Source organism: Anomalospiza imberbis, chromosome 3 (genome assembly GCF_031753505.1).
Source record: "Anomalospiza imberbis isolate Cuckoo-Finch-1a 21T00152 chromosome 3, ASM3175350v1, whole genome shotgun sequence".
Lineage (NCBI taxonomy): Eukaryota > Metazoa > Chordata > Aves > Passeriformes > Viduidae > Anomalospiza > Anomalospiza imberbis.
Genome location: NC_089683.1, coordinates 84,242,673 through 84,261,029, shown reverse-complemented (window position 1 = coordinate 84,261,029; position 18,357 = coordinate 84,242,673). Strand labels below are relative to the sequence as shown.

The following is an 18,357-nucleotide window of genomic DNA, read 5'->3' as shown; positions in this document are numbered from 1 at the left end:
TTATTTATATTTGAAAAGCTTTTATTTTATAAAGTGAGGCATTTTGAACATGTGATGTAAACAGCAGTGTCATATTAAATGATTCACAGGCTTAGGCTCCAGATACCCAAAACAGAAATACGTTTAAATCTCACAGTGTTGCAGGGTGTAAGCTGGATCAATCTTCACTCGATTTTTCTTTCTCGATCCTGAAGGCAAGATACAGTAATGAGCTAATTTAGCTTTTTATTTCAATATGGGAAGTTCTAAGAACATGAGAAATTTTGCTATAAACAGATGCATTTCCAATGGGTATAGTTCTGACTTTTTAAGTGGAATATTCTCCTTCCTGTCATTTAATATTCATCTTAGGAAAACATGGCTTTGCTAAAAAAGTTCAGCATGGTAAATTGCCTGTAATGTGTTACAAAGATTGTTGTACCTGGCATAAAAAGTGGCCTTTGTGCTCGGTGTGCACTGGTGAATTTTCTAGTTGTCACCTGAAAGTTTTTCAGTGCTTATCCTGAAAAGCATTTCAAGCAGAGTAAATTCCAAATAAGTTCCTGTCAGTCTACATCCTGAGTCTCTCATAAAAAGCTACTAGAGAATAAATAACTTTTTATTTTCCTTCAGAAGTATCAAAGAAACAGAAATCTACGTTTAGCATCCATGCAAAGTGACTTCAGGAAAGATGCCACTGACTTTAATTCACTCATTATTTGGTTTGTAATAATTCTAAACCATATAATTTTTAAACCTATTTAATGAGATTTGCTTGATTTGGAAGAGAGCAATTAAATATTTTTGCAAGGAACAAATATGTCCTGTTAGGCTTCTGCTTTAAAACCAAGCCAGCTGTGTTTTAATTATGGTATTGTTAGTTGAAATTACAGTCACCAGTGTGCTTCTGATATTCAAACTCTTGATCATAGCTTTGAAAACATCGATCAAGGAAACAGCAATGAGTCACCATGATAAAAAGAATTCTGTCGAAAAGCATAATTAGCTACATTTTGATAGCCTTTTTGAAGGAAAACAAATTTAGAAATGTTTTTGATTTTTCCTCTTTTTATCATTTAGACGACTTGGTTTAAATATAAATGTTAAATCAATTCAGGACCTTGATTAGTAGCAGTTACCAAATAGATGATTGTAATCAGTAAACTTTTTTTTAACAAAATGTACTTCATTTTGTCTTTGAAGACCTTTCAGCTGTCGAAAAACAGAATGGGGATAATCAGATGAAGGAGAGTTGTTGAAGTTCGGTGGTTATGTTTTGGGTTGTGGGGGTTTTTTCAAGTTTGTCATGACACCACAGACAGCTCTTTATTTTTTACGAAATCAACTCTGATTTTTTAAATTTGCAAATAGACAGTATTCATATGTGCTAAAAGACTTGCTGAAAGTGTTTTAATTTAGCTTCTTAAAGCTACCTTTAGCAGCATATTATTTCTGATAATATTAATGAGCTAAATTCAGCATCTAGGAAATTTGTTTTGAATCTACTTGGCCACCAGACCTAATTTCACTTCTGACACTGGGATTTCAAGAGCTGAAAAGAAAGGGCTGAACTAGGATGTTTCCCTCTGTGCTTGGTGTTGGGAAGCTGTACGTTGAGTACTGTGTCCAGTTCTGGGCCAAATATCTCACAACTGGGAGATAATGCCCATATAAAGAAAAGTAAAGAAGATACATTTGCCAGATATGGGTTTTGATAATACTTGAGCAAAATGCCATCCCTGATGTTTTAGGTCTTCTTCTCTGTAAGACTAGTATGGAAATCAAAGGCTGTTCAGTATCACTTAGTGCCCTTCCTGAAGGAGTGCATAGTTTGTTAGAACTATTGTCTTTCTTTTTCTTCTGCCTTTTCAGCGATTTGTTTAACAATTTATTACCTTTTCTTCTTCTTCTTCTTCTTCTTCTTCTGGTGATGATGAACCAGGACTGGGGATTCCCACTTTTTTACTTTCTTTTTTTTTTAATATATTTCTGATATATTTTCCAAAACCAATAAAATACAATTAAGAAAGCAGCATAATCCTTTTAATCACCTAATTTTTTTTTTCTGTCCTCTCCTAAACGGACTTTTTGAAACAGATCTTTGCATCATTTCTAAAAAAGGCAATGCCACATGGCAAATCAATTAAAAGTATTTGGATTAATTTAATAAATTAATGTTTATAAGTTGGTTATTAAAAGCCTATTAGTCTATTATGGGCCTCAAGATAATTAGAGTAGTTTGAGATGGCAAAAACAGTTAAGACTTTGCTGAGTGTTAGAGGTACATTGCAAAAGAAACAGTTACATTTAGAAAGGATTAAGTGGAGAAAATAAAGGGCTGGAAAAATTTAAAAGTTGGTTAAAATGTTTGTTTAACTTACCACTCAAAAACTTCTTCTTATGTAGGTTGCTACTTTGGGACTGTGATGATCGGAGCTACAGCTACTACATTGAGGTTTCAACAAATCAGCAACAGTGGACCATGGTGGTGGATCGCACAAAAATTTCCTGCAAGTGAGTTTAGTTTTTTACACTCATTGGCACAAATTAAGAACTGGAGGCTGGGGTTTTTTGTGGTGTTTTTTTGGTTTTTTGGGGGTTTTTTTGTTTGTTTGTTTGTTTGTTTGTTTTTTTTTTCACTACTTAAATAGGTTACTGTGAAAAGAATGATCATTGCATAACCTGTAGATTAATGCAAGACTTTCAGAATCAATTTCTTAAGATTGGTACTGGATCATCAGACAGTCAGTTGGATTCTTCATTCATAAAACGTCTGCCTACTATACCCTTGGTTTTGTGATCACTAGAAGTTAAACTGTGTTTTTCTGGAGGTCACATGTTTATGGTGACCCCGGATGTCAAACCACCCTGCCTTGAGAAATGTGGTAGGAGAGGGAAGAAAGCATACTTGATAAAGGATTTTGCTACTCAGATATCTTTCTTTCTCCCTTATCAAAACTCATAAATGTATTGTATGACATCTGAAGAGAGTGAGGGTAGGGACCAAACCACAGTAGACCACACAGTTGCCAAAGCTTGACCTTGTCTCTGTTTTAAAAAGTAGAGTACTTGACTTATGCACCGAACACTCTGCTTTTGAAAAGCACCCTTCCAGAGAAAAAGAGTGCTCCTTAAGCAGAGATAAAGAATAGAGAAAAACTTCCACTTTCATTTGAATACTTAAATCAGGAGAAATCAGGCATGAATACTCTCCAGCTGTATACTCTCTGTTGGCTTTACTGTAGTTTCTGCTGATAAAATCCATTCCTCAAGTATGGAAGAATAATTTATTGCTGAGAGCCTTCTTAAACCATGTGATGATGATTCTAATTCCTAGCAAAAAATTACCTAGATAATGGTCGTGGGACTGAAAGGACAGTCTGCAAATTTATATAGTATGTATCCAGAAGCCAGGTATGCTCACCATTCAGTGAATGTTGATGGGATGTGATTTCCTGATTAAACCCCAGGGAAGCTCAGAATTATAAAAATTTTTTATCTTTCATTTTCCCTGAGTCAGTTTTCCATAAGATGTGCTTGCTTTCTTTGGACAAAATTCAAGTCATCAGCTTATGTGGGGCCAGCCCCCACCCATCTTGTATCTGTGCCAACCAAAACAAAATTGATTTTACAAATTCAGATGCATTCTGAATTCTCAGTTTGTCACATCAAGCAAGAGAGTTATTCAGTCCTTTGTAGCAGCACTGCTGACACATTTTTCTAAAGTTTATATTTCATCTCTTAACAAACAGTGTGACTCAAATGCTTTACAATACACTAGATGTGTTCGTGAAGGAGAACTTGACACGTCCTTTCAGTGGCTGTAAAGGGCAGGGTATTGATGAGCAGAAAACCTGGGTTCTGCCTGCAGGTCTGGAGAACGATTAAATCTTCACTCGTTCTCAAACACATTTCTGCATAATAGATAAAACTCATCTCTTTGTCTGCCTCTAGCTGTGGGAGCACTAAAAGGCTGAAGCCACAAAAGGAAGAGAAATCGATATCAGGAATCTTTGTGCACTTTTTCCTTTTATATTTTGGTACTGAAAGCCTTTTAACAGTCAAAAGGAGCACTTGCTTAAGTATGCACAGTGCAGGAGAAATTACTGATAGACTGCCCAGTTCAAATACCTTTTCACCATGTTCAAACCACGCTTTTTTGCTTTTTTTGTTACTTTCAAAGCCTTAGCCTTGAGCAAATAAAGATACATCCCTAAAGTAAAGATAGCTGCCTTCTTTGGGTATACTTCAAAATCTTGATTCAAAACATATATACTCTGGAAGTTCTCAAAGCTGTGGTTGCAGGAACAATTTTCATGTGGATTAAAGAATTGCATTTTACCTAACTTCTTGCTCTGACAGATGTGCAGTCAGCTGGCATTACGCCAGTCTTGAAGTCTACAGACACTGTCTGTATCTGCTTTAAAGAGATAAAAAGACCTGGTCATGAAGTTAACAGAGTTCACTACCCGTCAAATTTCAGGTGATTTCTTTTCATCTGATAGCATTTTTTTATGTTCAATTTATATCTCTTGCCTTTATGATCAGAAATATAGACTAGGTTTTTTTCAGTCAAAGAAAACTAAATATGTTTCATTTTACTTTCAGGTATGATGTGCAGAAATGCTGAAATTACTTCAGCTCAAAAGTTACTTGAATTGTAACCAAGTTTGATAACCAAGTATATGTATCATATAAATATATGCAGTAATATCTCTAGTATCAATATTTTTTCTCTAGTAAATACGTTAAATATATAAAATGCTATTTAACTGCCAAATGCCACAAATGTTAGAACTGGTCTGTGAAGAACAGAGCATTTTAATTTCATACAGTGTGTAATTACATACAGTACTGGCACACTTATTTTTTTTTACTGAAAAATACTGAAACACAGTATAATCTTAAAAAGGCATAATCTTAGTGTTTAAAAACAGTGGAATGTAGAATAGAAGAGACATTCTGTGGCTCATGTGCTGAATGAAAGCCCTCACTTAAAATTGTTAGGTAAACTTTCAATGTGGTGGTAGAGATTTCTTAATGAAGAGGGAAAAATTGAACCACTCACTACCTGGAATATGTGAAGAACTAATTTTTGGATTAGTTTCTGTATTAAAAAATAAAAAAGGGGATGTTGCCGTGAAAACAACTTGTTTTCACTTCTGATAATTTTAACAGTGACAACCATAGAAAAGATAGATTTGGATCTTAACCAAAATTAACAGATGCTGGTAAAGCAGAGGTGGTACAGTTTTTCTGGTTTACTGTCGTAATGGTGAAGATACTCCTGCTGCATGCAAAAGATTTCTTTTTTTTCTGTCTGTCCTTCCTCTTTGCATTACATTGATAGTTTTAGTCTGCCTCTGAATGCCTTCTGTTGCTGATTTACAGGCTCCCCAAAGAAAAGGAATGAACAAACTGAAGCACTGTGCCTGGGTTTGACTCACCATCAGGTTTAGGCAGACAGTTATCATGCCTACATTTGGTAATTTTTATTAACCAGACTAGAGCATACAGGGATAGAAGCAACAGTACCTCATCTCTTTGTTCCCTGTATGGTTTTGAATGCTGTGCTTCTCTCTCACTTGGGTGAAACAAAACAAATCTTTTGCTAATGTGGTCCAATTTTGCAGCTATTTTTCATCTCAGCCAAATTTTTTTTTTTTTGATGAATATTTGACATCCCAGCTTGAAATGAGCTAATCCAGTGTTGGTATAAAAATTGTCTTTACTTAGACTTGTGTCTTTGTTTAAGGAAAATAAGAAGTAGGTTTGTCCTTCTCTGGGACTGTGCCCGCTTGACTGCAATATGCGTATTGGAGATGTGAGTGCAATATAAGTGATTTATAAGGTCTTGAAATCCTGAGGTTAAGCCTTTCTGGCAGTAGTTCTGTGTTTAATATATTGCTATAGACTGAAGAAAAATAATTCACTTGCTTTCCAATGTAGAAAATCAAAGTGGATGTAGTGAAAACATGGGAGAATTTCACAGGGGCCCACATTTGAAGAGACAGAATACTTCAGTGGGAAAATTTGCATTACTAGTAATATTTCCTATTCATTTTCCTGTCTTCAAAAATGTGAGGGTAAGAGTTCTTTCTGTGGATAAGACTGTTTGCTGCCTGGCTTTATGGCTACCTGTTCTTGCAGTGGAGTTAGACTTTTGTGGAAGTCATTAGCCTGCTGTCTTGCAAGTGTTCTGTGAGGTCTCCAAATAATTTTTGCTCAGTTGCTGGCAGAAAGGGGAGGATGAACCATCTGCCAAACACAGACCTCAACAGACACCTTTGATAATTGGGAAGTGGAAGAAAAACTATGAGGAAAAAAATGAAATTATGTTTAAAGAGCATGTACTGGTTTTGGCAGACTACTGAAGCATGAATTTCCCCTTTAAACTATCAGTGTGCTGCTTTAGGTTGTTTTAATAGCATTTTTAATGTAGTATTTTGTGTAAATTAATAATTCAGTGCTCAAAGGGAGGAAGTGACAGGCTACTCCTAACCTTTTCTTCTCCCAGTTTTAAAAGGCTGAAGAAAAAACTGGATATCTGTTATCTTCACAGGGGAAACTTGTGTACCTTCCCTAAGTGAGAGCCAGTTTATGCATACTGGTTGTGTAATTGACAATTTTCACATGCTCTGTGGAGGCTATTTTTTTCTTTTCCACAATAAGCTGTTTTTCTCTACACAGTATGACAGTAACGAAAAACAGTCATGTTCCCTTCTATTTTTAAAAACATTATGATAAGTGGACTTGAGCATGTTGGTGTTGAACAATAGAGACTTGCACTTGTTAGGAGAATTTGCTGACCGAGTCTGAAAGTCAAATGAAAAACAAAAGATACCAAAGGCCAGTAGGAGAACCAGACCTCAGAGTTAATAACACTTCTGATAAAATAAACCCTGCAAAGACAAATACTAAGCAGGCTGTCACAGTGCTCATCAACTCAGCCTCGTTCTTCAAAGTTCTCTTCTTTGTGGTTATTGTGAAATGGATCTAATCCCTTGGCAGCAGGCATAGTATGTTCTGTCTAATACTGTGATGGAATTTGGGAGATAATGAATATTGTTTTTAGATGGACAGTTCTAATCCATTTTGTATCAACTCTCTGGATGGCTGGTTGAGATTTTTCTCATGGCAGGCATTCCTTGATTTCCAGGAGGTTTATAACATTTTGCATTATACATCTATTTTTAATTCTTTGTTATTCAGAATGTTCTGCTGCTATAAATGTGTAAAAGCTTCCAAACTTAATTTCACATTTCCATTGCTTACTGAGTTTTTATTGTATAATAGCTATTTCAAATTCTCAATTCTCAGTTCAGTTCCCTTCAAATTTTTTTCTGTAGTTCATGTATAAATCTAATCAATGCTTTCACATGAAACAACCTTTGGAGTGTGGATGCAAGGTTCATTATCAAAATTTATTAACTGTCTTCTGATTAATTTTTTCAGAATACTTTTCAACTCTGAGGTTTTTGCTCTTGTCCAGTGTTTCATATTTCTGCCTTATGAAGTATTATGTGCATTTCAAGTTTTCATTCACTACTGTATTTTATTTGATAATAATTCACAGGCAAAGAACACTGAGAGAGATCTGATCATACACTTAACAGTCCTAAACCACTTTCCCAATGTACAGAAAAGTGTTTTCTATGTTGTCTGAGGATTTCTAGTGAGAAAATACTTCTGCTCTAAACAATAATAATGACAAACTCAAGTTGGGATTTTTTTCCTGGGTATACTTTTGTGAAACCAGGTTAATATCTATCATAATATGATTATTTCTTCTGCTATGGAGATAATATTTGAAGTGTATGAATATCTTTCCTCATAACTGCACAGGGCACATTATGTACTTACATTTGTAGTTTCTTATATTTAACTGCAAACACAGTAGTTTTTTATTACTGTCCTCTTCTAGTTCCTGCACTTCACTGTATAATCGCATTTCTAGAATTCCCTTTTATCAGTTTTCATTCATCATTATTCTCCTTAACTACTTCCACAGAACTGTTTTCTTGCATAATAAAATGGCTCAAACGTTTCTCAGCTTTCTTTCCAGCTGCCTGTATGCCTGCATCATTTTTCTTCTGTCGTTTTCCATCAGTTTTGCATGCATCTATTGTCCTGTCATACCTAGAATGAGAAAACATTTTTCCAAATTTCTGTGTAGTCCTTAATTCTGTCTCATGCCTGAGCTCCTAAGTAGCAGGGTGGAACAGGATAAAAGGAACTGTTCTTGTACCTCTGATGTCAAGCAGATTTTTTTGACCATACTTCGTCATGTTTTACATGAAGTTAATTTCACAGCAAAACTCTTCTTGTAGCTCTTCTTCTGTCAAATGAAGTATATTTCAACTATGATTCATCCTATTTATTTCACATGAAGCAAATTTCACAGCAACTTTGTGAAATCCAGATGCCTGCTCCAGGGCACTGTAGCCACATTCATACAATACAAAATGAAATACAATCAAGCAAGTTGTCTGGGAAATTGCTACACTGTGAAGCTCAATTTCAAGTCTCGCTTCACAAAAATAAACTAAAAGTTCTCATTAGTCTGTTCATTATCCCAGTAATAATGCCTACTGGAACAAGTCAGACAGATATAAAGTGTCATTTTGTATAATTATTGAGCTTTTAAGCCCTGCACGATAGAGGCATTGAAGTACATATTTTTCCCTGAATGTATATGCTCACATTTTCAAAAGATTCTAATAAGGCAAAAGAAGAAAGACTCCAGCTTCACAGTGCTGTCTTACTAAGCACAAAGAATTAAGATTTCACAGAGAGAAGCCAGAGTTTCCATTTCAGAGCATTAGGAGCCTCTCAGCAGTGTAGAATTTCTGCATCTAACATTTCATTTGCTAGCTTCTATTTTAGATTATTCTAACTTGATTGAAGAAGGGTCTGGCTTCTTTAAAGTTACATTTCTTAACAGCAATTCAGGATCACAAGGTTTTCAAATTGTTAATTTGTCTTTTCTATTTTTCCACTTCTACCTTCAGTTCCTTGTGTTTGCTTTTCAGCATACCTGGATCTTTTGAGCAAGCCTTCAACAGAGTAACAAGGAGCTGCACACTGCAGTGACCTATTCTGCCTTAAATGTTTTTCCATGTTCTTGTTCACTACAGCTCTGCATGTACCATATTCATTAAAGTTTTGCCTTGCTTCATTTTGCCCTGTGACTGCCATGGTCTCGGCTCCTCTTCACACACATTGCTGTGAGGAGAGTTGTGAAAACACCTCAGTAAATCTGACATCAATTTGGATGTTAGCTCAGTTCTGCCTCAGAGAAAATAAGCAATACCAAATAATACCCGCAATATCACTACCTGTTTCTTTTAGGTATTGAGTTTTTCCCCCATGCCAGCAATGACTTGAATGTCTCTTTGGAGATCAGCAAAAATAGTTAAATTAAAAACAGATACGTGTATTGCTATTACCATCTAGAAAAAATACTTTAGGAAGAAAAGGCAATTCTGTATGTGTAAAATATTTGTAGTATGGTCTTCTATTCAAAATAACAAAATAAAAAAAAACCAGTCATTTACTTTCAAAAATTATTATTATTATCTTGTGGCAGTACATTGGCTTGCCTTCACAGTCTTAAATTCTCTCTCTTGAAGATGTCTGTGCGTGCATGCATATACCCACATGCATGTAGGTGTACCCACACGTGCACCCTCTCAGTACCTGTATAAATAAATATTACTACCAAAAGTTATCCAAATTGTACATGTCTCCTGTGAAACTCCATTTATCTGCCTGAGATAAGAAAGGAATGCCTAATACCTGAACTGTTGTTTTGTGGCTATGTTTGTTTACTTTGAAATTCATTGTTGCTTAAGATAATAAACTAATGAATAAGAGATAGTCAAATACTCATGAGCTAGAATGTAAGGGTTTTTTTTTTTTTCTATCGGCCTTTCTTACAGGCAGAATTCAATAATACCTCAACTGTTGACATCTCCTTGTACTGTCAGGAGGCCAGTCAGGTGTTAACATGTCAAATCAAGAGGTTTGCCCTCATTCGGTTGTAGATATTCAAGATCTAATTTCATCAAAACTCTGAAAAGTACCCATTGTTTATGTTGGCCAAAACAGGTATGGTCTTTAGGGTTACAGATGTTTTGCATTGAGACGCATGCAGTATTAAGCCATTGATTTATTCACAGTAATGTTTTACCAGGACTGATTATAACCATGAAACACAAAGCTGAAGAATTATGATATCTTTAGGTTCATCCTTTGAGGTTTTCTGCGCTGTGTGGCATGTGGTCTGTTTTTTTAGGATAATGCTTTGTCAGTTTGTTTTACATGCTTAAAGAGATGATGCTTCCATTTTGCTCTTTGCTTTTCTATTACACTGAATTCTCACAGTAAGCATTTTTTATTTCTCAATACATATGACCTAATTTTATTCCATTATTTTTCTTCTATACTTGTAAACTAATTTTTCTTTCTTAAAGAATTTCATATATTTAATGTACCTATTTATGAAATCATTCTGCATTTTTCCTGATACCTTGGTTGCTATGCAAACAAGTTTTGCCTGACTTTGTTTTGTGCTCTTTCATCATGAGTCATGTTTCCTTTCTTTTTAAAATTGTATTTGTGAAATTTTACCCAGTTCTTTGTCTATAAGTTTTGAAGGCAGAGAGTTCCCGACTAAATACTAAAATTGAGTTTACCAGACACCATTCTGAGGGATTTTCATTTTTTCTGTTCAAAAAGTAACCGAAGAAAAGTTGTATATGTTACTTTTGTCTCTCTTGGTTCACTTCACTCTCATGTCTAAAATTGCGGCAGTCCTGGAGTCAGGTTCAGAGTTTTTAGTGGGTGAGTTTCAGTCTGAGGTCACAAGGCTTTCCTTTCTGACATTGAGGTTAATAGATAATTCAGTGTGGTAGTAGAAAGGGTAACAGTTTTCCTCCCTTCCATTACCAAACCTCACTCTGCTTGTATTGCCGTTGGGAGGAGGCACATACTGATTCACTTCTTTCACTCTTTTATTCTTTTTTTGAGGCTGTGGTTCAATTTACTACATTCCTTGGAGGTTTGACATGTCAATTAGATGTTATCGACTGTAATAGAAGAGCGGTTGCTGTAAATGTGAAGTTTTTATGAGTGGGCCGTGAAATTACACCCTGGGGAATGTAAGAGACAAGTGCGATAAATAGCGTTAGTGTACACACCACAAAGAAACTGATTAATAGGGAGCATGTTTCTGCCTCATATCTCTAAAAGAATTGCTTATATATTTGTTTTTAATCAATTTTTCCATTGGTATGAAAAGTTACATAATAAAAGTAGCCCACAATCTGTTGTAGATTTATGGGGACAAGAAGTCTTCAAAGTTGAAAGCATCCCATTAATTGTATTATTTCGTTTCTTATTGCATTGGGTAGCTTTTCATATCTTTGCTACCAATGTAAACATCAGGAGCAATAACTATTGGTAACAAGTAAGCACAAAAAACCCAATTCAGCCTCTAGGATTATGCAGACTTGTCATGTGCATGTATGCTCTGATGTACACCAGAAGGAAGATGAACTCTCAAGTTATTCCAGTTCACAGCCTTTGTCTGCTGTCAGCTTTTGTCTGCCACTGACAATCCCCAGGGATGTGTGTGTAGGTACTACATGCACAGTTCTTGCTACAACATAGCAATTTGGCTCATGGCATTCTGCTAGTTTCCAGCAAATTGCTAATAATTTAATTTCATGTAAAATTTTAAAATATAAGCTATGTTTTGGGAAGTAAAGAAAGGAGACCTGTTGAAACTGAAAAAAAGGTGTAAGCAAGCTAAATTATATGAGCTTATGCAGTACAGAAATGCTAGCAGTTGCCTACATTGGTATGTGGAAATATTTGAAAATTGCTTCATTTAGATAGAAAGATAATGATTACATTCAGTTTTCCCATTGTTTAATTTGACTGTATTTTAACATTTTCTTCTTGTAATACTTTTTCTAAAAAATTTAAAATGTCAGCACTGAGGCTTTGAAAGCAGGTTTTACTATAAGGAGTCTTTCAAGTGAGAAGTTTTATAAAGACGTCAGAAAGCCAGTACAGACTTCATGAAATTTATTAGATGTCAGAATTCTTTTTTTCTAGTAGGTCTGTTTTGTCAAGTCCACATTTTGTTTCTACAACAAATCCTATGCAATAGAACACGTATAACAGTTTAGTAAAGCATTCGTATAGAGGACAGGTATTTTGTTTGGATTGGTGCAAGGGACCAAATCATAAAAATTATCCTGCAAATTGCTACAAATTTAGTTCAGATGCTTTCAGAATTATGCAGTCCTTATGGGAAGTATATTTACAATAAAAACTTTTGAGGGAAAGTTTCCCAAAAGGTGTTCATGCATGTTTTTACTTGTCACTATATAAAGCTATTATGTAACAAATACTGCAAGAGGTGACTTTCAGTATTTATTATTATTCTCACATTTATTCTAGACTCTTGTAATATTTATACAAACCATTTTTATTACCTTTGTTAGTACTTAAAGTCCTTTTTGACTGTTTGGTGTTTTTTGGTTTTTTTTGCCAAGATATGTAATTAGGTCAGTTTTGCCTCCATCTCTGAGAGGCACAGATAAAAAGTTGTTACTTCCAGCTTGGACCTTCTTGCTTCCTTAGGAGTCCCATGTTTCATAGGCCACCTTTTGAGAAAGTGCTGTCATGGTCACAGCATGAGATGGAAACTCAGTTCTGGTAGACCAGTGCTGGAATTTATCTTAATTGGCTTCAATTTATAAACCAAAACATTGATGACCTTTGATTCCTAAAAAGATTTACTTTCTTACGCTTTGTCTTCCCTCCTCAGTAGTTTGGGAGGCTAGATAACAAGGGGTTGGCTGAGCCAGCTACTCAGTCTGACTTAAGGGTCTGTCTTTCTGAATTCCTGTGTTAAGGTATAGCTGTAACAGGAGAGGGAGTATTACTTCCCTTCATTGTTTAGTACTGTTATGGTGGAAAACATGGGTTTTATAGGCAATTTATAAGGTAGCTTTAGACTTTTTTATAACAAAGAGTATCTGTATAACGATTACTTTTATAGCATTTATGGTGTGTGCTTCTGTGTTTATTTTATAGGTACTCCATGAGAAAGGTTAGTATGGTATTCATTAACAAAGCAGGGGGTGTAACATACTATGCAGAACATAGTGTGGCACTCCTTCAGTCTCAGTAAGCTTGCTTACACAGTTATTTGGCAGCATCACATGCTGGTTACAGTCTGCCTTCTTCATATCAGTACAGTCATCAGACTAATATATAGAAAAAGAACACAACTCTTCTTTCATTGTCCTGTTATCTGCTTTTACAAATTCCATTAAAAAATACATAGTCACAGTTGAAAAAGTCAACATCCAGATAAGCTAAGTGTTTCATGACTTACTGAAGAATAAGGCATATGTAGACAAATACTAGAAAGTAAAATGGAGGTTAAATTTGCTTCCCAGTCTGCTTTGCTTTTTTTTTTTTTTTTTTCTTGGAGTGAGGAACAGAAATATGGAAGTTGTATGTCATCTTAGAAAGTGAGGAGACTTAATGTGCACATTGAAAATGTACATGCTTGCCTAAAGCAAGCCTTGATAGAAATATATGGTTATTATAGCTTGATGAATGTTAGTTACATATAACAGCTTTCTGTTTTGTCTGACATCTTTGGCCTGAACTGGGTTTCAGCTCTGATCAGTGCTGCTCTGCTAAGCCCACAGTGTGGTAGTATTCTGTAGTGCCACTGGCTCATTAGAAAGCCTCAATAAAATACAAGCTTACACTTCTTTCTTAATTTGCTCTTTCTGGAAGAGATGGAAATAATGGGGAAGAATCACTATTTATATCCTATTATGTGTAATAAATCTTTAGAAAGATAGCAGCTTTTCTTAGAAATAACTAGGAAAATATTCCAAATGCTGAAAAAACCCATTATGTTCTTTAGGAGGTGAATTGCTATTTTGGAGCTATAGATAGTTTCATGAATAGCAGGGCATTAATTTGGTTTACCTGGACATCAGAATTTCTTGCGTTCTTCTTGCAATAGCCTAAAAAGGAAGAAGACAAGAAGAAATATGAAAGCGGGGTGATTTATAGTGATCTTTTTCCTTTCTCTGAATAGAGTATGGTGAAGAGATTGTGAGATACTGTCGTGGTTTGACATGGAAGTGATTTTTTTTTTCCAGGAAGTTGGGTCAAACCAATCAGTGGTCAAGTTTAGATATTGGCACCTGAAGTGACCACTGAAGATAGGGATACGCCTCTGAGAACACAGGGGGTTAAAAGCAAGAACTCCCAAGAGCTCGCTCTCTTTGGTTCCGGTCAAGGTGCTGTGCGGACCTCCCCTGCCCAGCCATGGGGCTGGGTGGGGGAGGGGGAGCCATGAGGCCTGGTTGAGGTGAGCCGAGGGGTAGAAGGACTGGAACCGGGCCAGCTCCTGTGGACGGAAGGGTGGAGAGAAGCGGAGATGTCTTTGTCATTTCCCCCCCCCCAGAAGGAAAAGATAGAGAGTCCGGACGGCACCTGTAACTTTGCCGGCGCGGAGGAGAAGGGGGGTGGGGGGGGGAAGGCGCCCAGCCTTGGCCTTGGGAATTGGCTGCTGGGCAGAGATATCAGCCGTCCAGGGAATCTGAGCTTTTAACCCTTTCCTGAGAAATGAAGGCTTTGTAAAATATTACTCCTCCTTGATTTGAAGTAGAAGAGAGACAGTCTGGGATCCGAGATGATGGAAGAAGAAATTCTCGAGTTGGAAGGAGATAATGGAGTGGCTTGTGGCTGGACTTTTCTTGTTAGCCATAGACTGAACCAAATTCTCCTAACAGAAGCTGCACTTAGGGTGGTGCGTTGGTGTGCCAGGAGACCTGTTTCAGTGATTACCAGCAGAGGAGTAGAGAGAACAGAGGAGAGCTGGAGAAGGTGTGGAGAAGCCCTCTATCTTCAAGGAAGAAGAAGAGGAGAAGAGGACCTCTGTTCTTGGACCCTCAGCCCCAGGGGAAAATGGGGGGGACTGTAGTCCCAAAATGAGAAACTGAACTGTTGTCTCTTTTGGTCCATGGCAGAGCGTCCTTAAAAGAGCCCTGTGAGCAGTCTGTCCATGCACGGTGGTGAGAGCACTGTGACATGGAAAGGAGAGTGTCACCATGGCAGATTTTCTCCGGGCGGTTACCATGTGTGACATGGAAACACAAGGGTGGCAATTGTGTTTCCTGGGGAGTCTGTGGCACAGGAGAGACTCCTGTCTCCCTTGAAAGACTGAGTATTTGAATATCCAAAGGGTAGCAACTTGATCAAGATCCTGGGTGGTGTCTCACTGTTAAGTTTGTTTGGAAATTAGGTGGGAGGAGGAGGGGTGTTTTAGAAAGTCTTCATCCAGGATTTAGTGTTTGTAGTTTTTATAGTAGAAGTAGTTTAATAAAGTTCTTTCCTTTGTTACTAAGGTTGGGCCTGCTCTGCTCTGTTCCTGATCACATCTCACAGCAATTATTTAGAAAAGTATATTTTCATGGGGGCGCTGGCATTGCGCCAGTGTCAAACCATGACAGATACACAAAGCCATCAGGTTTTCAGCTGTTGCTGTTGGAGAGGTGAAAATTCTTGGCCCAAGAGTCTGTTTATATGTTTAAACAGAGAAAGTGATTCTCATTTGAAGGAACTCTAAGTGAGACAGGCAGAGTCAGAGAATGAGAGAGCAAAAGATAATTATCTAAATTACGTTCAGGCTATTATAGAAGACGAATATAGTTAAAATGTAATTAAATATGATAGGCTCACAGGATGCAAGCATGGCTTTGGAATGCTAATCATCAATTACTGTGTCTCCTTAGGGGAGTCAGGCAGAACAAGAGTTAGAAGTCGTGTGGCTGAGGTGATATGCAGAGTGTTAAACGCTGTAGGACTGTAACAAGGCTAATTTCTTTTTTAAAATGGAGCTGCTAGCCAAACAACTTGTAGTGCTGCATTTCAGCTTAAGGATCCTGGTATAAATCTGAGTGGACTGCTAGTCCTGGGTCTTTTCTTTGAGATGGAAACCTCAGCTTGACGCAGTGATTATTTCTGTTGTGAAAGTGATGACCAGAACTGCTGCAGACTGAGCCAGCAAATCTAAAACAAATCAATCAGCAAGACAGGTGTCAAAGCATAAAAAATATCAACACTGCCTGAATATTTAATAAAGCTAAACCCTGACAACTGTATTTGTTATGGGGTCACTAATAAGCTGTACAGAGACACAAAAAGCCCAAAAGACAGCAATGTCATTTTATGAGAGAAGTAAATTCTGATAGCTTCTTTATGACCGTGTCCCAGGTAAAGACAGCAAAAGTATTGCCCCCAGTTTGAAAGATTTGTTTGTTTGGCATATGGGGAGTAAAGGTGAAGAAATGCCATCCATTACGCAGAACTATCTAATCCCAGGCTAAAAATGAAGTGCTTTTGTTCTGCTTTAATGCTGCTGTTCCGGTTGGTATAGTGTGACTTACGTGTGAATTGATGATATGAGAGCAATGTATAAAGTTTGGAGGAAATTTTTGTAAAGACTATGAAAAGTGATTTTGAGACTAGAAAGACAAGCTTGTGTGAGGAAAGTGTAAAGTAAGCACATATGCAAGGCAGGACTAGATAAATGACATGACTACAAAACAATTTGCAAAATAGAATTTCTACAGAGAAACTGAAATTATTAAAACAGTACCAGCAGAGATAACTGTTAATAAAAAAGAAAGGTTAAAAAGAAACTTGAGGATTACCTATGATGTCTTTAATTGAGGAACACCACTGAAAAATTGTTATGGCTCTATGCGTTAATAGAATTCAAAGTAAATTTGTTATATCAGCAAAAAATGCAAAAAAGAGGTCAGATATTCCTTGATAATGTTCTGTCAGAAATCTCGTTTCTCATAGGGATATAGTTACATGCATAAATTATCTCTTTGCTGCATAATGTCTATACTGTAGAGGTATTGCCTTGCATATATTGATATTATCAAATGTACTGTTGCAGTCAAATCCCTGTATCTTTCTACTGAAGGTTTGCCTTGCTTATTTCAAAAATGACTCTTTCCAAATCCACTTGGCTTGTTTTCTAATTGGCTTTTCTCCTTTTTGCTAAGAAAATAAAATGAGACACCTAATTTTCTCATTATGCAATTAAGTATTAATTCTCTAGTGGCAATATTCTTGAATTTTAATAACTCACCTACTAATTGTATGTAATTTTGACTTTCTTTTTCCAATGAGAAAATACTAAAATTGACACATACCAAAACAGTAAATATTCTTAGGACTGAGTTTACTGAAAATACTATCTATCACTGCCTCAACAATTTTTTTTATTCTTTTCCACTATATTTTAATATTATTAAAGGAGCAATTATAATCTAATCCTAATAATACCATTGTAGCAGAAAGTAAGGACTTGCAATGCAGTGGGAAGTGAACAATCATAGGAACTTCCTGGAGGAGTTGATCTGGAAGTATGTCATCAAAACAATCTTCAGAGATCTTTTTCTCAATCTCTCTTGCTATCTGTTACGCTCTTCAGATGTATTACCAAATAGATGCATCAGCTTCCCTGGTATCACATCATAGTACAGACAATAGTATTTATTGCCATGCTTGGAAATTCTGCACTGAGCTCTTGCAGTGTGTATCTGACCAGTGCTCAGAAATAGAAATAAATACAGACCACTTCTATTCTATTTTGTGATCGCTAATTAATATATTTTCTTACTACAGAGCACAAACTCTACATTAGGGTCTAGGGAGGCACAGGCTCTTCTTAATAGCTTCTTTAGGATTTTAAACTCTTTTATGTAGTACAGCTTTAAAACGTTTTCCAGATCACTAGAAAGTAAACTGGTTTTTACATACATCATCTTTCTCCTTGCATAAAGTTTTTGTGTGTAAATGTCAAAGCATATGCTTAATGCAAACTGTGGCAATGCTTTGTTATGAGAAGTAGTGCTGTGATCATCTCTTTGTCCCAGCCTCTCATCTTTGGGACATTGTAGTTCAAGATAACAGGTTCTGTTTGCCCATGGAGATTGACTGACTGTACTGGAGTACTGTTAGAAGGGATGTCAAGAAGAATAATTCTGTTTAGAGGGGAAGTGTTTAAATCATAACAACCTTTCAGGTCTTGAAACATTCAACAAAATAGTCTATTCTCATTTTATATTTTACTTAGAGCATGAAGAAACAGCCTGAGCTTTAAAATAGAGGTATAGCCACATAAGGGATATAAATAAACTAAACCATTAGGTAGATAACTGCCTACCTCTGAGGCCTGCCACAAACCACACCTTTCTGTTACCATGAATGACTCTAATTACACCCATTACTTCATGGAGTAACACCAGTAAACTA

The 18,357-nt window shown here is 36.4% G+C and overlaps 1 protein-coding gene across 1 annotated transcript in view; it reads left to right on the top strand.

Annotated features, from left to right (window-relative positions):
• The window catches only part of BTBD9 (BTB domain containing 9), a 109,528-nt gene that overhangs the window by 75,902 nt on the left and 15,269 nt on the right, over positions 1-18,357 (top strand). Inside the window, exon 8 of the mRNA XM_068185479.1 lies at positions 2,386-2,493. Coding sequence (XP_068041580.1) covers positions 2,386-2,493 — 108 coding nt within the window. The remainder of the gene's footprint in view (positions 1-2,385; positions 2,494-18,357) is intronic.